The sequence below is a fragment of the Delphinapterus leucas genome, chromosome 2 (genome assembly GCF_059928025.1).
Source record: "Delphinapterus leucas isolate spDelLeu-1000000601 "Yukka" chromosome 2, BTC_Dleu_Yukka2, whole genome shotgun sequence".
NCBI classification, from domain to species: Eukaryota; Metazoa; Chordata; class Mammalia; order Artiodactyla; family Monodontidae; genus Delphinapterus; species Delphinapterus leucas.
Genome location: NC_143130.1, coordinates 78401326 through 78419690, shown reverse-complemented (window position 1 = coordinate 78419690; position 18365 = coordinate 78401326). Strand labels below are relative to the sequence as shown.

Here is an 18365-nt window from a genome sequence, read left to right as displayed (position 1 = left end):
ACATTGGAAGGCAATTGAAACTGCTCCTGCCTCGGGCATAGGAGAGCCCGGCTTGAGCAGAGGGGAAAACGGGGTGGGACCAGGCAGGTTGGCCTTGACCTCCTGTCTCTGTCTTCACCATACCTGCTTTCCTCCCAGTCCTTGGGCTTCTTGGTTTCATTGGGTTTGATACAGCGAATGTAGTGAGGTGTACATTTCATCAGGGTGCTCACAAGGTCATTGGCTTGTTTCTAGAAAGGAAGAGTAACATCATTTAGAAACATGGAACTTGCTCTAAAGCAGACCAACTTTCAGAGGAGACCTGTGTGCAAATGTACAGCTAGAAATTCATCCTCATGACAGTTTGTTCATTAGGCTTAACTCGGGTCTACTACTACACTTTCTTAAAGCTCTACTGACTGTTATGGTGATTTGAACACTCTTAAGTGGGTTTGAAATTAGATTTTTGAAAACGATGAGGTATTTTTAGTATAGTTAATAAGATAAAAAAAAAAAAAACACCCCCAAACCCAGTAAATCCTCCCATATAATTCTTTTTAGGAGAAACAGGGAAGCATGCCAATTGTTAACAAATTTAGTTAATTTTATATTGACTGACGGCCTTTGCAAATACATTTTTCTCATAAACTCTGAGGGGAAGGGAGGTGCACAAATTTATTTGCAAGGATAGATCATCAAAACCCCCTGTACTCTTTTCAGGCAATCTAACCAATGAAGAATCACCTTATTAAAATGATGGAAATTCACAAGTAAAAAGTGGGAGATACATAAAAATCTCAGAATTCATAAACCTTTTATAGGCCATTTCATTCACCTCCTTCCTCAGCATGTCCTTTTCCAAACCTGCTGACTCAGAGCCCTTTCAGTGTGGCAGGAAACTTACTCTTTCACGAACTAAAATATTCAAAGTAAAATCAGCTCTTACTACCTGTGCATCGGGTACCCACGATGGAACTGGGTTCAAGAAGAAAAAGCCACATAAATGAAGCTGAAATTGCTTATGAGATATTTTAAATCATGAGTATCACAAATGTTGTTTGAAGAAACAGGAGCAGAGCCCACATCAGCATTCCCAGCACCACACAGCTGAGCATACCTTATGGATCCAATAACGGGGCACACATGCAACCTCTCATTCTAAGCAAATCAGCACGAAGAGAGAAAACCTCTAAAAGAAAATAGAGGAAAGGGATCTCCAAAGCCAGAAAACCATTACAAAGTCAGCAGAAGGGATCTGCCTGCAGTAGTCAACCCTCTCTCAATTAGGACTTTCCTGTTTTCATGGGTTTGGGAAATCTGAAACCCCTGAGAAAAACTCTTGGGTATATTCAAAGCAAAAGTTCTCTGTTTAGATGTGCAGAATATGGCATTCTTTGCAATGCTTGGAATTCAGGGCAAAGTTGCCGAGGTTGTATGATCAAAGCAAAGCTCTACGATAAAAATGTAAATTGACTCTCATCTTCCTTGTTGATGAGAGAGAGATTGTACTTGAGAACAAATTTAATGATCTTTGCAACATGTAAGATGAAGCTGGGGAGGGACTGGTTATAATAAAGCTTTATTTTTTAAGTTCCCAAACTCTTAATTTTTATTTTTTAATTTTTACGTATAACTTAGCAGACTCTTTAGTCCTAAGCATTTAGGAGCATACCTTTTCAACTTAGCATCAGAAAACACAGGGGCAAGTTCGACTTAAGTTTATATGACACTTGACATACTTCTTTCTATTGAGCTATTCAATGGCTCAAAATAGTAACGGCTAACAAGTACTGAATATGCTTCATGGGCTAGACACATGGATTTTCTTATTTATGCCTCAGAATTTTAAGAAGTAGCTCCTTACAATTATCATTCCCATTTTTTAGATGAGAAAACAGGGCCTTAAACAAATAAAGTATTACTCAAGATGATATAACTAGCAAGCAGAAGTAAGGCTAGAACCCAAGTCTGTGAGCTACCAAGTTTTTCTCTTAACCACAATGCCATCCTCCTCCTTAAGGAAGATACGGGATAATTTAGTGTGATAACAAAAGGAATTAACTGGGTGAGTTAGGATTAGAGAGAAGCCTTTAGGTTTTGGAATAATCAATTTGAGCAAACAGGAATATATCTCAAAATTATCCTGTATTTAGCTATGGGTCAACTTTAAATGCCCCCTGAAGTGGTTGGGAAGCAGCAGGTTGGATTTACTCTGGCTCCAGACAAGAAGAGCCCATGAGTTAGAACAGAAAGCTACCAAAGGCACTTGCCCTACAAGGGCAGAGGCTTGCCTACAGAGGCTTGTCTACTTGCCTACAGAAGCAGGCATTAAAATATGCAGACAGGGGCTTCCCTGGTGGCACAGTGGTTGAGAGTCCGCCTGCCGACGCAGGGGACACGGGTTCGTGCCCCGGGCCGGGAAGATCCCACACGCCGTGGAGCGGCTGGGCCCGTGAGCCATGGCCGCTGAGCCTGCGCGTCCGGAGCCTGTGCTCCGCAACGGGAGACGCCACAACAGTGAGAGGCCTGAGTACCGCAAAAAAAAAAAAAAAAAGTGCAGACAGGACAGTGAGAAAGGCTTAGGGTGACAGCTCCCCATTCTACCCTCCACATAGATTGTTAGCAAACCTGAATTGGGATCCTGGCTCTGCTCTTTGAGAGCTATGTTGCAAATCACTAAATTTCTTTGGGCCTCAGTTTCCCCATCTGTAAACTAAGGAGGTTGAACTAGAAGACCTCTAATTTAATCTGAAGGTTGGAATAGATGTTAAATGTCTACGAGTCCAGTTACCTCATGGCACTTGCATCTCTTATCATATCTGCTCCTTTAGAGGCCCAGTCTCACTTAGATAAAGCTGTAGCCCAGTCCACTTTGCCAGCTCTGAGCTCCATTCCCTCAATCTTTGGCTCTAATTTCAAAACCGTCCCTTTTAGCCACAACAACATAGAATTTAGGAAAGCCTCAAAAATCACATGTTATTAAGTAAAGAATACTCTTATTTATAAACAAAGACAATGGGAGTTCTCACCAAGCAAATATTCTATTAATTAAATCCTACAGAACAGTTTTAAATTTTAAGGAATTAGAATACAATAAGATTCCCAACACTAAAACTACCTTGAACATAAATTTAATTTTTCTTCCAAGGAACTCAGGATCCCTTTAAACGTTTAACCTCAGGGATATCATTAAGATGATACTTAGTTACTATATATAAAATAACCAACAAGGTCCTACTGTATAGCACAGGAAACTATATACTCAATATCTTGTAATAACCTATAATGGAAAAGAACTTAAAAAAGAATGCGTACATATATATGTATAACTGAATCATTTTGTTGTACACCTGAAACACATTGTAAATCAACCATACTTCAATAAAAATTAAAAAAAAAAGATGATACTTAGCGTCTGCAAAATATTGTAGACGTGAAAGGTGTAAGAGATTGGGCCGGGGCTACGCATCTCTAAGAGGTGACTCAGGAGACATAAAACAGGGAGAATCTCATTCCTACACGGAGGCAGAGTGTCAGACAGGCAGAGGTCACACAGTTCACCAAGAGGATACCACTGGTGAGAATATGCATAGTACGGTCTCCCTAGATGAGCTGGCTGACTTCAGGCTGACCTCCCCAGACCATAGCAATCCTGAACATTTTGAGTACACCCGGAAGGTGGCTATTTTGAGCATAACACTAGACAAGAATATGAAGGGGTCAAGTCTTCCAAGGAGGAGAAAAATGCTCCTAACACCACCCTGCTTTTTATAGGGAATAAGTTGGACTGAGAATCCAGACCACTTGAAAGTGAGTCACTGCAGCCTTGATGATCTGGGCCCCTTGGATCTGAATGTGACAGTCTTGTGACTAGATTTTCCAGCCTAGAGCTAATCCTTATCCAGGACCTAGAAGCTAAAGCTTGAGTCAGAGCTTCGTGCAGATGTCAATTATCTCCGCCCTGCCGTCAACTCTCTGCCCCAGTGAACTCAATCCAGACACTGTCCCAGGACTACTGTATGTCTCAAGTTCCTTGAACATGACTGTCCTTAATCCCAGAGGACTCTACCCTCCAGCTCAAAACCCTACCCTCTAGCTTGCGCCTGACTTCCTGCACAAAACCTGAAGCTCCTCTGGATGGAAGCGTCTCGTTGCTGTGATGTTCCCTTTATTTCACGCAGTGCTTATGCCCTCAGAGGCTGGGAAGACAGGCTTCCATATGTGCAACACTCGGAGAAGAAAACGCTCGTGAACAAAACAGGCAGCAGCAACCATGGTGTTCACGGGGCCGGGGTTATCGGAGGGCACTGTGAGAAGGACATGTAGGATCTGGACACACAGAGCCACACAGGGGGATGGACAGTCAGAACAGGCACATCAAGTGTCCACTGAGAATTAAGCAGAGATGAAGAAGCATGGCAGAGAGGGAGGAGACGGATGGAGTAGTACGGAACAGGAAAGCATACACGGTTTGGGCTTATTATGTTTCAGGCAGTGTGTGCCTTAGATGGACGATGGAAATTAATCACCACAGTACCTCCCTAAGATAGGTACTAAAATCTCTAAGGCAGAAGAGGCACTGAGAGTTTAGGTAACTTGCTGGCGATCACACGGTGAGGGATTTGAACACAGGTGACGAGCCCCAGAGCCCTACTCTTTATCACTCAATGATTCCATTGATTATAAAGACAGGGTGGTATTTAATTGGTATGATTCTTTAAAAAACTGTATTTAATATACACACTACTATATATAAAATAGATAATCAACAAGGACCTACTGTATAGCACAGGGAACTCTACTCAGTATTCTGTAATAACCTACACGGGAAAAGAAACTGAAAAAGAATGGATATGTGTATATGTATAACTGAATCACTTTGCTGTACACCTGAAACTAACACAACATTGTAAATCAACTATAATATAAAATAAAAATTTAAAAAAATATAATAAAAATATAAAATAAGGAACTGTTTTTAACGGGTATAATTAAATAAGAAAAAGTTTAGTGACTGTTTTTCAAAAAATTACATGATGGAGTGTGTTTGACACAACCTCTAAATTCAGAGAGTAATTAGGGACAACCAATTTCATCACACAGCGCCTCCGATAATTCAATGCACTCTCCATGAGAGGCTCTCAAGAAACACTAAGAATTCCTCTGACTTTGAGACACTATGAAGCCAAGATGCCTGTAATTCACAGAAAGGAGGGCCCACAAGACCCAGTGCGGAAGGTGCATAAATTCCCCATATAAGACCCAGTAGAATTTCAGGTTCGTAAAGTTCCGTAATTGGCAGGTTCTGGGGTCTGGTCTGGAAAAGCATCATCAAAATCCAAAATGTGGCTCTTGATCATAAAATCTCTCTGACAGTTTAATGTGAATTCTCCTAGATTCAGTATAAAGCCACTTCCTCTTAGAAAGTAACTGATTACCATCTGCTGTCTATTAAGCTATGAGGTACTTAATATCCATTTGGGGTTTCAGTACAGCCAAGTCAAATTCACCTGCATCCTATAACCCTTTCTCAAGCAGCAACGTTACTTCTGGCCATCTTCTGTAACGAATCTGTTACATCTCCCTGACCGCATCCTGGCCCAGGGGTGTAGTTCCTGACGCCTAGAAAACCGTACCTCTTAATAGGGATCCATAAATTTCCCTATTAAAATAGAACAAACCTTTATTTTGCTTCCAGCAGTAGTTGGGCGTCCTTTCTTGTCAGCCTGCAGATTTTCCGGAAATAAAGACTTTATAAAAGGTCTGGAAAAGGAGAAAGAGAATGGATTAGCAATCAGTAAGTACCTTGGGGGCTGGAAAGCCTGCTTCCATAGAGAATGGAGAGAGTTGTCCAGAAGCACAGAACCTTGGATACAGAATGGCCATCTGACTCAAGCCATCAAGTTGTGACCCGGGAGAAAAAAAGCAATGGACACAAGAAACGTAGAGAGAGAATTCTAAGACAGAAGCATCTTGGAGTCTAGGCCTGAAAAATAAAATGTTAAACTCTGCCTTTCAAATTTCCCCACCCACTAGAACTGAGATACACCTTGGCAACTGGACACAACATAGGGGGGTCAGTGTGGGTTTTCTGAGTTAAGTAAGATAGACCAGAGTGCAGGGATTTGTATGAATTGTCCAGATCCAATGCAGATTCTGCTTTGCTCCAAAGCAGGGTTTCTCAGTCTTGGTGCTACTGACATTTGGGATTGGATAATTCTGTGCTGGGGCCTGGGGCTGCTTTACACATTATAGGATGTTTCACAGCATCAGTGGCCTTTGCCCACAAGATGCCAATAGGGCACTGTATCAACCCTCCCTTCCCTCAAGCAAAAAACCTAGACAAGACGTGTTTTGAGTATGAGCAATTTTAAGTGCAGCTAATCCACTAATGCTTTGCCTGCTGAATATACAACTTCATTAGTAGCTGTAACTGAGCTACATCTGTTGACAGGCCTGCCTCAAAAGGCACAGGGCAGGGACAATGTCTTAGTCACCTTAGTGTCCCTGGTGTCTGGAACAGAGCCTAGTACACAGTAGGTGCTCAATAAATATTTGCTGATTGAATGAATGAATGAATGATGTGATCCATGTAAATTAGGAATCTGCCACTCAAAGGAAATTCCCCCTAAATGACTTACTGGGCATCGTGGATTTTCTAGGAAGTCTCCACAGCATTCTACTTTCATAACCTCACCAGACACAATTATAGATTTTTTACAGCACATGTGTTTACCAAACAACAGACCATGTCTACATGACAGGAGTTTTACATGGAAGTATCAATAGCTCTTGAATTTTGCAGTAATTTTAATAATTAAAAAGAAAAAAATCTCTGAAAGCATGCCTGCACCTGATTTTCATAAACTCCAAAAGCCAGGACTTGTGGCTTACCTGACTTTTTAAGAGCAAATAGATTTTACGTTTTGAGAGAAGAATCTCCGAAGTGAGGGGTGTGAGTGCCACGGAAGTGCAGGCCTGGGGAGATGAGGGCCAGGGAGGAGTGGAGGCTGGAGGGAGGGGAAGAGGGTTAAACGGAGCAGAACTTCGAACCACGGACCAAAAAGGAAACTCAGTTTTGCTTTCATCGAAGTCAGGCCTTTTCTAGAAAATTATCAGGCTTGCAGCTGTTGATCAAAGAAGTTAACCTTGATATTACGATAGTTGAAGTAACAGAGACTAAAATGGCAACTATTACTTGGAGACAGCTCTAAAACTTGTAAAATCTGGAAGACTGTGCAATATTGTACTTGCCAGGCATGGACAGGCCTGATCATGTAAATGACATCTCACATCATTACCCAGGACTGTGGGGACCTTTGCACGGAAGAGGCAAGGAAAGGACATGGCAAAGCTGGCCCTGGGAGCTCCAGCAGCTTGCAAGGCGGATGCCCCCACTGCTCTACGCGTTTAGCTTAGTCGGGGTCTTGGGAGTTAAAATGGATCTCTGAGTGCCCCTCCCTGAGTTCTTGAGCCATTTCCCAAGTGCTTCAGCAATTCAGGTTAACTTCGGTGTAGCTAAGCTATTAGCATTTTCAAAAACAGAGAGAGAATTCTTGGGATGATGTCCCGAGGGCAAAGTGTCACAGAGCCAGACTGTCTCACTCTTAGACAGTCAGGCACAGCCATCCCAACCCAACTCCAGAATGGGCACTTCTCCCTGATAAAACCATTGAAAATGATGAAACTGGGGACCCTGAAGGGCATGCAGATAGCACTTAGCATGAGGGGTGGGAAGTATCAGGGGTACAAGGGAGAGACTAAGACCGGGGGGAAAAAAGCTGTTTTGAGAAGCTGAATTGTCTAATGATAACCCAGACCCAACAGCACAAGGAAACATAACGCCGACCATTCGAATGTCACACGTTTGTTCTAATATTGAAAATCTGGTCAAACCTATATCCCGTGTCGGATAAGGCAAACACACTTACAGCTCACTGCTCTGCATAAGCTCAATCAGATCCATAAACAGCACATCACGGTTCCGCTCACAAAAGCCATCCATGTCATAGGATACCTGGCCAAGAATGGAAAGATATCGAATTTTATCCTTTAAGTATTTCATTGAACAAAACATCCAAGCTGGCATGGCTATCCTCCAGAGAGTGTGTGTATTTCCAGATATAACAATTGGGCTTTCATCCCGATCTGTCACATAAAGGCTGTGCATGTTTTAACTTGTTAGATGACTTCAGCTGGCGATGGCCTGGAGATGCTGATGGATGGTCTCTGGCTGCTTACACGATCCAAATGATACATGACCAGGACCCCAGCTCTCATGATTACATAGCCCTTCTTCGATGGATCTATAGGGGTATGTAAATAATACACTTAATTCTTTCTCTAAATTTTAGGTAAGATGGAGTAAAATAAAACTCTCTATGCTCACTAACGCACTGCAGTGGGCCATGTCATCTGAGGCTTTTCGATTTCTCCTACAAATGGTGTCAGAGTTAGATCAGTTTAGTTGATGTCTCATGCTCAAGGACCCTCCTTGGTTAATAAGAGACTTATTGGGATGAAGGGTGAGACCAATGAATTTCCACAGTACTAGGAAGTCCCCAAATATCATGACATCAATTTACTTATCTGTGTATCACCAGTACCCACACAAAGCTTGGTACCCAGTAGCACCCAGTAATCATGCATTTTATGAGAACAAACCCCAAAGTGAGCCTCTGGTCCTTATGTATACTCCCAGGGAGGATGGGCAAGTAAAAAATGCAAGCTTGTGACTGCATAAGAGGCGAGAAAAAAATCTCATTCCTTCAACAGTTAATATATAGGTTGGGGCTTCCCTGGTGGCGCAGTAGTTGAGAGTCTGCCTGCTAATGCAGGGGACATGGGTTCGAGCCCTGGTCTGGGAGAATCCCGCATGCCGCGGAGCAACTAAGCCCGTGAGTCGTAACTACTGAGCCTGCGCGTCTGGAGCCTGTGCTCCGCAACAAGACAGGCCGCGATAGTGAGAGGCCCACACACCGCGACGAAGAGTGGCCCCCGCTTGCCACAACTAGAGAAAGTCCTCGCACAGAAACGAAGACCCAACACAGCAAAAATAAATAAATTAATAAACTCCTACCCCCAACATCTTTAAAAAAAAAAAAAAAAAATATATATATATATATATATATATATAGGTTGATTCATGCTTATGTTATATTAAGGGTGATTCATGCTAAAAAATACACAGTGGTGTATACGCACTATCTTTTGTTTGTCTCTCCAAATATTTCATGGGTCCCATGTTGTTGAATGAATGATGGATGGATGAATAAAACACAGTGAGGCACATAAAACTCTATGGACATTGCTTTCAGTTGCCTCGTTGGAAAACAGATTACAGACCCAAAGGCTTAATACAGATAGACATTGAAAAGGATAGCTTCCCCTTTCCTGCTGAAGCCCTGCTCCCTGGCCATACCTTCCCAGCGTAATGGTGAATAATGAAGCCTTGGTTCCAGCTGTTGAAGTGCTCATGGTTCCCAATCTGCATCTGAAGTTTCTGGAGCAGCGTCTGATCCGCTCCCTCACCCACCGCGTGCATCGTGGCACATACATCATCCAGGATGCTCATGATCCCAGGGGGGTTCTGATGGGACCAAGAGAGCAAAGTCCCAACTCAGTGACTGTTTTAAAACATATAATGTTTATCAGGTCTTTCCTTAAGCAAGGAAACCGCTCCCTAGATTTAAGATACCATCTTGAAACTCAATCTTTCCCTTTGAGGGAGAATGCTATTAATAATCCCAAATGGGAGTCACCACCACTTAGATCTAACGATGGGGGAAAGTCCATTTTCAAAAAAAAAAAGAGAATAGTTTAACTCCCCGAAGTTCTATTCAAAGCCATAAACAGAAAGATCATTATCTGCTCACTCCTATTTGTACTAGGTTGATTTTTTAAACCCTAAAGATAAAAACATTTTCCTTGGACCCTAATTCATTTCTTAATGTTCGCTTTCAGCCTGTTACCCATATAGACATGGTTAATACAGCTACACACTAGGCACATTCTATCATGTATTACTTTTTCTGCATAGCACTAGTTTCTAAATAATCCTGCCGTTTTACACAGCCTTTATACTTATTATTTTGATGGCTATATTTCCCTACTCTTATATGCTATAGTTTATTTAAGGACTGAGTTCTCTATGGATGTTTTCACTGTTTCCAGTTGGGACTTTTATAAAAAAACAGAACACAACAGTACTGTACAGATCTCTCTCTATACCCTTTTATTTCCTTTTGAATAATTTCTAGGGCTAAAGTCCTAGAAGTTGTATAAATGGTCTAGGAGGCAGGGCCAAGTTTATATCTCTTCATATGCTATGCCATCAACATAAGTCATAATTGTCTTCTCTTAAGATTCAGTAACAACCTCCGTTCGTAAATTGGCAATGTACTCATACACATGTGTATATTAACTACAAGAGTAAAACTCTATTTTCACACATATACCCATAAGCAAAATAAATGTAATCGCTAAAACTCTGCAAATCAGAGCTGTCACTTTGCTTATTCTAATACAACGACAGAGAGAACAAAAACTCACTTAGTGTAAACCTGTGAGCAGTGAAGAGACACACCAGACCGATACTTACAACTTTGTTCTCGATGAGGTCACACACGATTTTGTTATTAAAGTAATCGATGGGTGTCCATCTGATGCCTTCTTGAACATATTCTTCCTGTAGAACAGAAAGTGGGAATTCACAGTATTACCCAGTGGAGACCAGCTGGAGCTCTGCACATGACGGATACCACAGGCACAGGAATCATGAGGAAAGAAAAACCTGAATGCCCTTCAATAAAAACTTGCAATCTTAATTTTTTCTAAGAGGAAGAGGAAAGGAGCATTTCATTGCTTGGTAATTTTTATGTTTGGTTGGAACCATATGAAATTGATCCCATACAATTGTTTTTGACATACAAAAATGGCACTTTCAAATGGCTTAACCTGTAGGTCCAGTTATGGAACACTCTTTTGGAACTCAACATAGAACAGAAGTACAGATTAGCATCTAGGTACTTAAAGGGAAGGCCCCTCATTCAGGTCATTACACTTGAAGAACACCATCACACTCTCCTGGTTTTCCTCCTTCCTTATCAGTCTGGCTTTGTTAGCTTCCTTTGCTGGCTCTTTCTTTTTTTCCAGATCCTTACACTGATGGAGACTTTCAGGGCTCAATCTCCCAGCCTTGTTTCCTCTACTCTCATTCTCTAGGTAATTCCAATCCACTCCCTGGCTTAAAATAACACCTATAGCCTAATGACACCTGAATTTATTTCTCTAGTCTAGACTTCCCCACTGAGTTCCAGACTCATATATGGATGTATTTCATATACTGGAATTTCCACTCAGAGGTATAACAGGCCTCTCAAACCTACCACGTTCAGCAGTGTTCTGGCCCTCCATCCCTCCACTGTCTCCAACCAACTGCTCTCATCTTACCCTTCAGTAAACAGTCTCCCCATTGGCCCTGCTATTCAAGCTACAGAGGAAGGAATCATCCCTGACTCCATGTCCCTTTGGTAATTATACTGAGCAACTCAGGCTGACTCACTCTCCAAAACATATGCCAAATCTGACCACCTCACCACGGCACCACCTCTACTGCTGCCACCGCTGTCTACTCATCCCCTTTCTTGCCCAGTCTCAGGCAGGAGGCTCCTAACCGGTTTTGAAACTTCCACTCCTGTTTGCCCTCCCCTGCCCCACCCTACCTGTAGGTCTACAGAGCCAGAGCCACCTGGTCAAAAATAAACACAAATCAGCTCGCGTCACTCTCTAGTCAAAATTCTCCAATGGCTTCCCATCGTACTTACTCTAAAATCTGCCACCCCCTACAAAGTTCCTCTGTGATCTAGCCTCCGCCTTCTTCTCCCACCTCAGTCCCTACCATGTCCTCCCTTAGGGTTTTGCTCTAGCTACACTGACGGAGTGGAAGAATCCCAGGGCAGAGGTTTCTGTGAAAACCATTGGTCACTGGGGTTCCTAAGCAGAGGCACGAACACGTCCATGAACAAACATTCCTCAAACAGCCCTTGATGTGTGTAATGGGTTGAATGTATCCCCCAAGATTTTGTGTCCACCTAGAACCTCAAAATGTGAGGAAATAGGATGTCTGTAGGTATAATAATTAGCTAGGAATCTCGTAAATAAAATTATCGTGGATTTAGGGTGATCCCTAAATCCAATGACTGGCGTCTTTATAAGAGAAAAGAGAATGAGATTTGGATGCAGACAGAAGGTCATGTGAAGACAGAGGCAGAGACTGAAGTTATGCTGCCACAAGACGAGGAATGCCAGGAGCCACCACAAGCTAGAAAAGGTAAGGAAGGGTTTTCTCCTAGAGCCCTTGGAACGAGTGTTACCCTAGTGACATTTTGATTTTGAATTCTGGCCTCCTGACCTCGGAGAGAAAAAAAATTTATTGTTTTAAGCAATCCAGTGTGTGGTACCTTATTACAGCGACCCAAGAAATCGACAAAGAGTAGGTAGCAGGATAAAAGGGAACCTGCCCTGGACTTGCAAAAGGTAGTATAAGCAAGACAAGTTACCTCAAGTCCAAATTTAAATACCAGCTTTGTTAAAGACACATTTATTTTTATGTTAGGTTGGGAGCAGAGCAGATCTGAGAAAACCAAGTTTTCCTTTGGAACACAGTATATGCCACAGACAGCTGGGGTTGGAATAGGCTTCCATTTCTACTTGGTCAATGAGTCAGAGAGTAGTAAAAAACAGCCAGTCCTAAGTCCAACTTCACAGCATCATTTACTTAAAGAAGAAAGAAAAGGTAGCAGATGGTGTTTATACTTCAGACTAAAATGTCACAGTGGCATATGGTATTTCTGCCTGACTCTATTAAGTACATTTCCTAATACAAGACTAAAATCTGAATCTGTTACCGAAAGAGAGAAATCTATACCCTTTAAAACAAAACAAATTAGAAATAGAACAAGATGAAGGAAGGGGGACTGCTCACCTGTTCTGCCTTTAATGTGAGTTCAATAAAAATCTGCTGTAATTTTTCATTAACAAAATTGATACAAAACTGTTCAAAGCCATTTTTCTGGGGAAAAAAAAGGAGAATGTTACTTTCATGGAATTGTTTCTGCAAAATCATTTTAAAGTCATTTGTTGAGTGATTTAGTGAAAAGCCTTAACAGAAATGTTGGAGGCATCAGTAGAAAGCAGCATAGTTTATATTTAGGAGAAACTAATTTGGTAAAGGTACATGAAGAACTCAGAGGCAAAAATGAGCCATGATGGTTTTTTTTCCATGGCCTAGAATTATTTCTTTCAAGCCAGGTAAAAAGTATCTCCCTTCGTAGTCTCCAACTACTCAAACTGGTCTTACCTGAAATATTTCAAAGCCATAGATGTCTAGGACACCAATGTTGTATTCCTCGTGGTCCTTCTCCATCGCTTTGTTGATGGACTAGAAGAAAGTAACCAGCATGGTAAGTTATTCCTTTTACATTCATATTAACAATGGGCATGCATGGGGGGAAGGGAAGCAGCTACTCCTGGTTACTAGAAATAGAGGACGACAAAAAGACAGGTGAATTGCCCCTTAAAAAAGGTCTCAGTGCAATGTCAAGTACTTTGGGAAACCACCAGAATCTAATAAAAACTAGTCTGGTAGGGAAAAAAAAGTTTGCTTAATGATGAAAACCACTCATTTCTGGCAGAGCTAGTTTCTCTCAAGAAGTCTTAAGATTTAGAAGAAAATATCATCTTGGGTGATTGAAGTCAAACCTATTTCACAAAAAGAACCAATATTGCAAGGTTTGTAAATATTATTTCCATTGACCCCATTCAGTACAGGCATACTTCAGAGATACTGCAGGTTTGCCTCCAGACCACTGCAATAAAGCAAATGTCACAAAAAAGTGAGTCACAGCATATCTCTGGGTTTCCCAGTGCATATAAAAGTTATGTTTACACTATACTGCAGTCTATTAAGTGTGCAATAGCATTACCTCTAAAAAAAAGTACATGCTTTCATCAAAAAGTACTTTATTGCTGAAAAATGCTATCTTCTGAGCCTTTAGCAAGTCACAGTAGTAACATCAAAGATCACAGAGCACCATCACAAATATAATACTGAAAAAGTTTGAAATATCGCGAGAGTTACCAAAACGTGACACGGAGACAAGAAATGTTGTAGGAAAAATGGTACCGGCAGACTTGTTCAACAGAGTTGCCACAAACCTTCAATTTGTAAAAAAACACAGTATCTGCAAAGCGCAATAAAATGAGGGATGCCCTGTAGTCAATTAATGATCACCTAACATAATACGGCAGGAATGTCAAGAAGACAGTCTCTATTCTCAGAGGCAACTATGGATAGTAATACCATAAATTAGTATTAAAGGGATGGTAATAAAAGCAGCTTACACATATTCAACAATCACCTGTGCCAGGCTTCGCTAAGGGCTTCTCAAGTGTTGTTTCATTTAATTCTCACTACAATTCTCTTAACAACAGTGATAACCTCATAAAGCATAAGATCACACTGGACAAGAGGAAGGGTCTGGAATTAAATTTAAGTAGTATGATGACTATATCTGTGTTCTTGACCACTGTGAGGAGAGACATGTAATCAATGGAACAGACAATGATAGGAGGGTAGGTGGAGGTGAGAGGGGGTTGGTGAGGACTGCAGGGGAGGGAGGAATGTAGGAGGAAAATTCCTGGGGGTGGTGAACAACTGGATGAATTTTTAAGTACCAGAGGTGTTTTCCACGTGAAGAAAAGGACACTCATCTTTTATGAGTCAATGGGTAATGATACATAGCACTTAGCCCAGTGCCTGGCAAACAGTCAGGGCTTAGTAAATGTCAGCTCCAATTAGTATCGCTTATCTATCTCATTATACCACACAAAAAATCAAGGGAAGACAGAAAGGAAATAAGGTGGGAAGGCCAGCACCGGAAGGTGCACTGAACAGAGACAAGAGATGGGGGTTCTAATCCCAGTTCGGCACTACCCTCTTGCTGAATGGCCTTGGGTGAAACCACCAACACTCAGGGCTAAGATTCCCTTCTCAGTAAAAATGAGGGGCCTGGACAAGGTAAAAGGATGACTAATGTTTCGTTATGACCCTGACCTTCCCAAGCAATCTGACCCTTAAAATAACCACAAGTAGTACGCAGAATAATTACCCTATCCTGCCCCGACTTACTCAACCCTAAACACACCAACCATACTTTAAGCCTTATAGATGTTGCTGCCTGGACTCAAACACAGACTTTTTGGATCTAATGGCCAGGCTGCTGTCCCTTGACTAGGGTCCCCCTGGGGTCCTTTCTGGCTTGAATATATAAAAGGCAGAGGAATGAAATAGCTGGAGCACTGCCGAATTACCTGGGCTCAATTCCTAGGTTTATCACTTAATAGTGGTGTGCCCTTGGGAAAGTTCCTTAACCTCTCTGTGCCCGTTAGCTTATCCGTAAAACAGAGATAATAATACCTAAGTCACAGGGTTGTTGTAAAAATTATTTTTTTCTAAACTACTTAGAACAGGATCTGCCACATAGTAAGTGCTATATAAGTGCTTGCTATTATTATTCTACCATTTAGAAGCTACAGTGATTAACAGGCTGCCACTGGCAGTTCTACACTGCTGAGAGACTAATTTTCACAATCTATAAGTGGTATACATATATAAATATGTATTTCTATGAATATGTATAGATAATATCTATACGGTCATGCCATCATTTAAAAACTATATGGCAGTTTAAAAAAATATATCCAAAAAGTCTCTGATACTCTTCCCCGCCAAAAGTGGAACCTAATTCCCCTCTCCTTAACTGTGGACTGTACTTAGTGACTTGCTTCTAATGAACAGAAGATGGCACAGTGGCAATATCTGAGGACATTAAAAGCTTCGTGGCTTCTTCCTTGCTCTCTCTTAGACTATTCACTCTGGGGGAAACCAACTGTCATGTTGGGAGGATACTCAAGCAGCCCAGAAAAGAGGCCCATGTAGCAAGGAACTGAGGCATCTTGCCAACAGCCATATGAGTGCACCATCTTGGAACCAGGTTCTCCAAACTTAGTCAAGCCTTGTAGTTTTTTCTTTTTTTGGCTGCATTGGGTCTTCGTTGCTGTGCATGGGCTTTCTCTAGTTGTGGCGAGCAGAAGCTACTCTTCATCGCAGTGTGTGGGCTTCTCATTGTGGTGGCTTCTCTTCTCTAGAGCACGGGCTCTAGGCAAGTGGGCTTCAGTAGTGGCTTGCGGGCTCTAGAGCGCAAGCTCCGTAGTTGTGGCGCATGGGCTTAGTGGCTCCGTGGCATATGGGATCTTCCCGGACCAGGAATCAAACCCGTGTCCCCTGCATCGGCAGGCGGAGTCTCAACCACTGCGCCACCAGGGAAGTCCAAGCCTTGTAGTTCTAATCAGCATTTTGACTGCACTCTCATCCTTGAATCAGAACCACCAAACTAAGTCACTTCCAAATACCTGACCCACAGAAACTATGAAAGAATACATGCTTACTGTTTTAAGCCACTAAGTTTGGGGTTAATTTGTAACATAGCAGTAGATGACAAGTACAGCATTCTAAACCTTTAGACTCAAGGATTCATGACCATGGGTCTCCTCTTTTTCTGGCCTGTAGTCCTGGCTTTACTAAATATTTTGTCCACAAGAGGCTGTTACCATATTAGAGTCTTGCTGGACAATGCTATAAGTAAAAGTGGAGAAGTAGAAAATGATCGCAGGGTGAGGATAAAAAGTGGAGGAGTAAAGTAACGGTTATAAGGAATGAGACAAAACACGGAAACAAAGCTCTGAGAAGTTTCACTCTTTATATGATGCTAAAATACGAAGCATCAACCATGCCAACCTGTGTTTACTTACATCTACCAAGAAATCAAAGACCCTGGAGTGCAGGGCCTTGGCGAGCGCGTCCCTGGTGTAACACGCCTGCTCCACATTGAGGGTCACGTGGATTGACTCCGACTTGCCTCCCCACTTGCTGTCCATCTGCCGGCTCGTTAGCTTTTCTTTCAGCCGGTCCTGGTTGATCCCCAGGAGATAGGCAGGAAAAGCCAAAACTATACAAAACAAAATAAAACGTGACTGTCTTTCAGAATTTTAACAATTCATCTCACAAATACATGGAGACGCTTGTGTGTGTGTGTGCTCGTATAGAAGACATCGTCATTGGCCCCCAAGAACTTTCACTTAATGAAGACCGCTTATCAGCATTCCCACACACATCCATCCACTTTGTTTTTCCCAACTGGTCTATTACATGAGTCAATTCCTATGATGACTGAGACGTCCAATAATACAAATCAGGATCCAAGAAGGGTGGCAAACCAATCCCCCCTATTGAGATCACAGCCACATGCCTAAAATGGACATCTTTCCAAGCTTGCAGCAAGACAGCCCGGAAGGAACTAAATCGAGAAACATTTCCTTGGCTCCGTATAATTGTTTTTCTTCCTTTTTGGTGCAGTGTTTTCATAGCATCATCATTCCCAAACAGTGTGAAGCACATGATACCATCAAGCTCAAAGATAACAAATCACATGGTTATTGAGTGCTCACCATGTGTAGGGTTACTAAAGAGAGAGGACAGGATATAAAGTTTTTAAGAAATCTTAAAGACAATCTAGATGAGGCAGAGGTAGTTTACCAAATAAAGAAGCCTACAGAAAGCTGAGTATGTGGCACAGACAGACAATAAAGTCCTGGAGGAATTTAGAACAGGAAGATATTACTGTTTGCCGGGGTGGTCAAGGAAGATGTGGGATTTGGGGGGTGGCAGCTCAAAGGATGAACAAGACTTGTACAGATGCAGAGGAAGAAAGAAGAGGGAGACAGGGGAGTGGAATGTGCAAAGGCAAGGAGGCAAGAATGTGGGAGACACAGCTGAGGTGTGTAGCACTAGCTGGAGATGAAAGTCAAGGTAGGTGATTAAAACATTAGGATGGGGCTTCCCTGGTGGCGCAGTGGTTGAGAGTCCGCCTGCCGATGCAGGGAACACGGGTTCGTGTCCCGGTCCGGGAGGATCCCACATGCCGCGGAGCGGCTGGGCCCGTGAGCCACGGCCGCTGAGCCTGCATGTCCGGAGCCTGTGCTCCGCAACGGGAGAGGCCACAACAGTGAGAGGCCCGTGTACCGCAAAAAAAAAAAAAGATTAGGATGAATTCCAATGGTGGAGGGCCTGAATGGTAGGGGATATTTGGGTTGGAGTCAAAGGAGGCCTGGATGACTTCTAGAGAGGGCTGTTACCTGATTTCCCTGGGGTGGTGTACAGAGTGATGGAGGGGATCGGTGGTATTCATATCTCAGAACACCCATCCAATCCTAAGGACATGTAGTTGGCATAGTTTGCGGTCAGTTCGAATTGAAAAGGTGAGGTT

At 42.3% G+C, this 18365-nt stretch overlaps 1 protein-coding gene across 12 annotated transcripts in view; it reads right to left on the bottom strand.

Moving 5' to 3' along the window:
• Positions 1–18365, bottom strand: part of MYO1E (myosin IE) — a 204421-nt gene that overhangs the window by 47830 nt on the left and 138226 nt on the right. For all 12 annotated transcript variants that reach the window (XM_089904548.1, XM_022579652.3, XM_089904571.1 and 9 more), the window contains 8 exons: positions 16852–17048; positions 13340–13420; positions 12965–13051; positions 10580–10666; positions 9401–9568; positions 7911–7996; positions 5661–5742; positions 124–230 (listed from right to left, as the gene is read on the bottom strand). In XM_089904548.1, coding sequence (XP_089760674.1) covers positions 124–230; positions 5661–5742; positions 7911–7996; positions 9401–9568; positions 10580–10666; positions 12965–13051; positions 13340–13420; positions 16852–17048 — 895 coding nt within the window. The remainder of the gene's footprint in view (positions 1–123; positions 231–5660; positions 5743–7910; positions 7997–9400; positions 9569–10579; positions 10667–12964; positions 13052–13339; positions 13421–16851; positions 17049–18365) is intronic.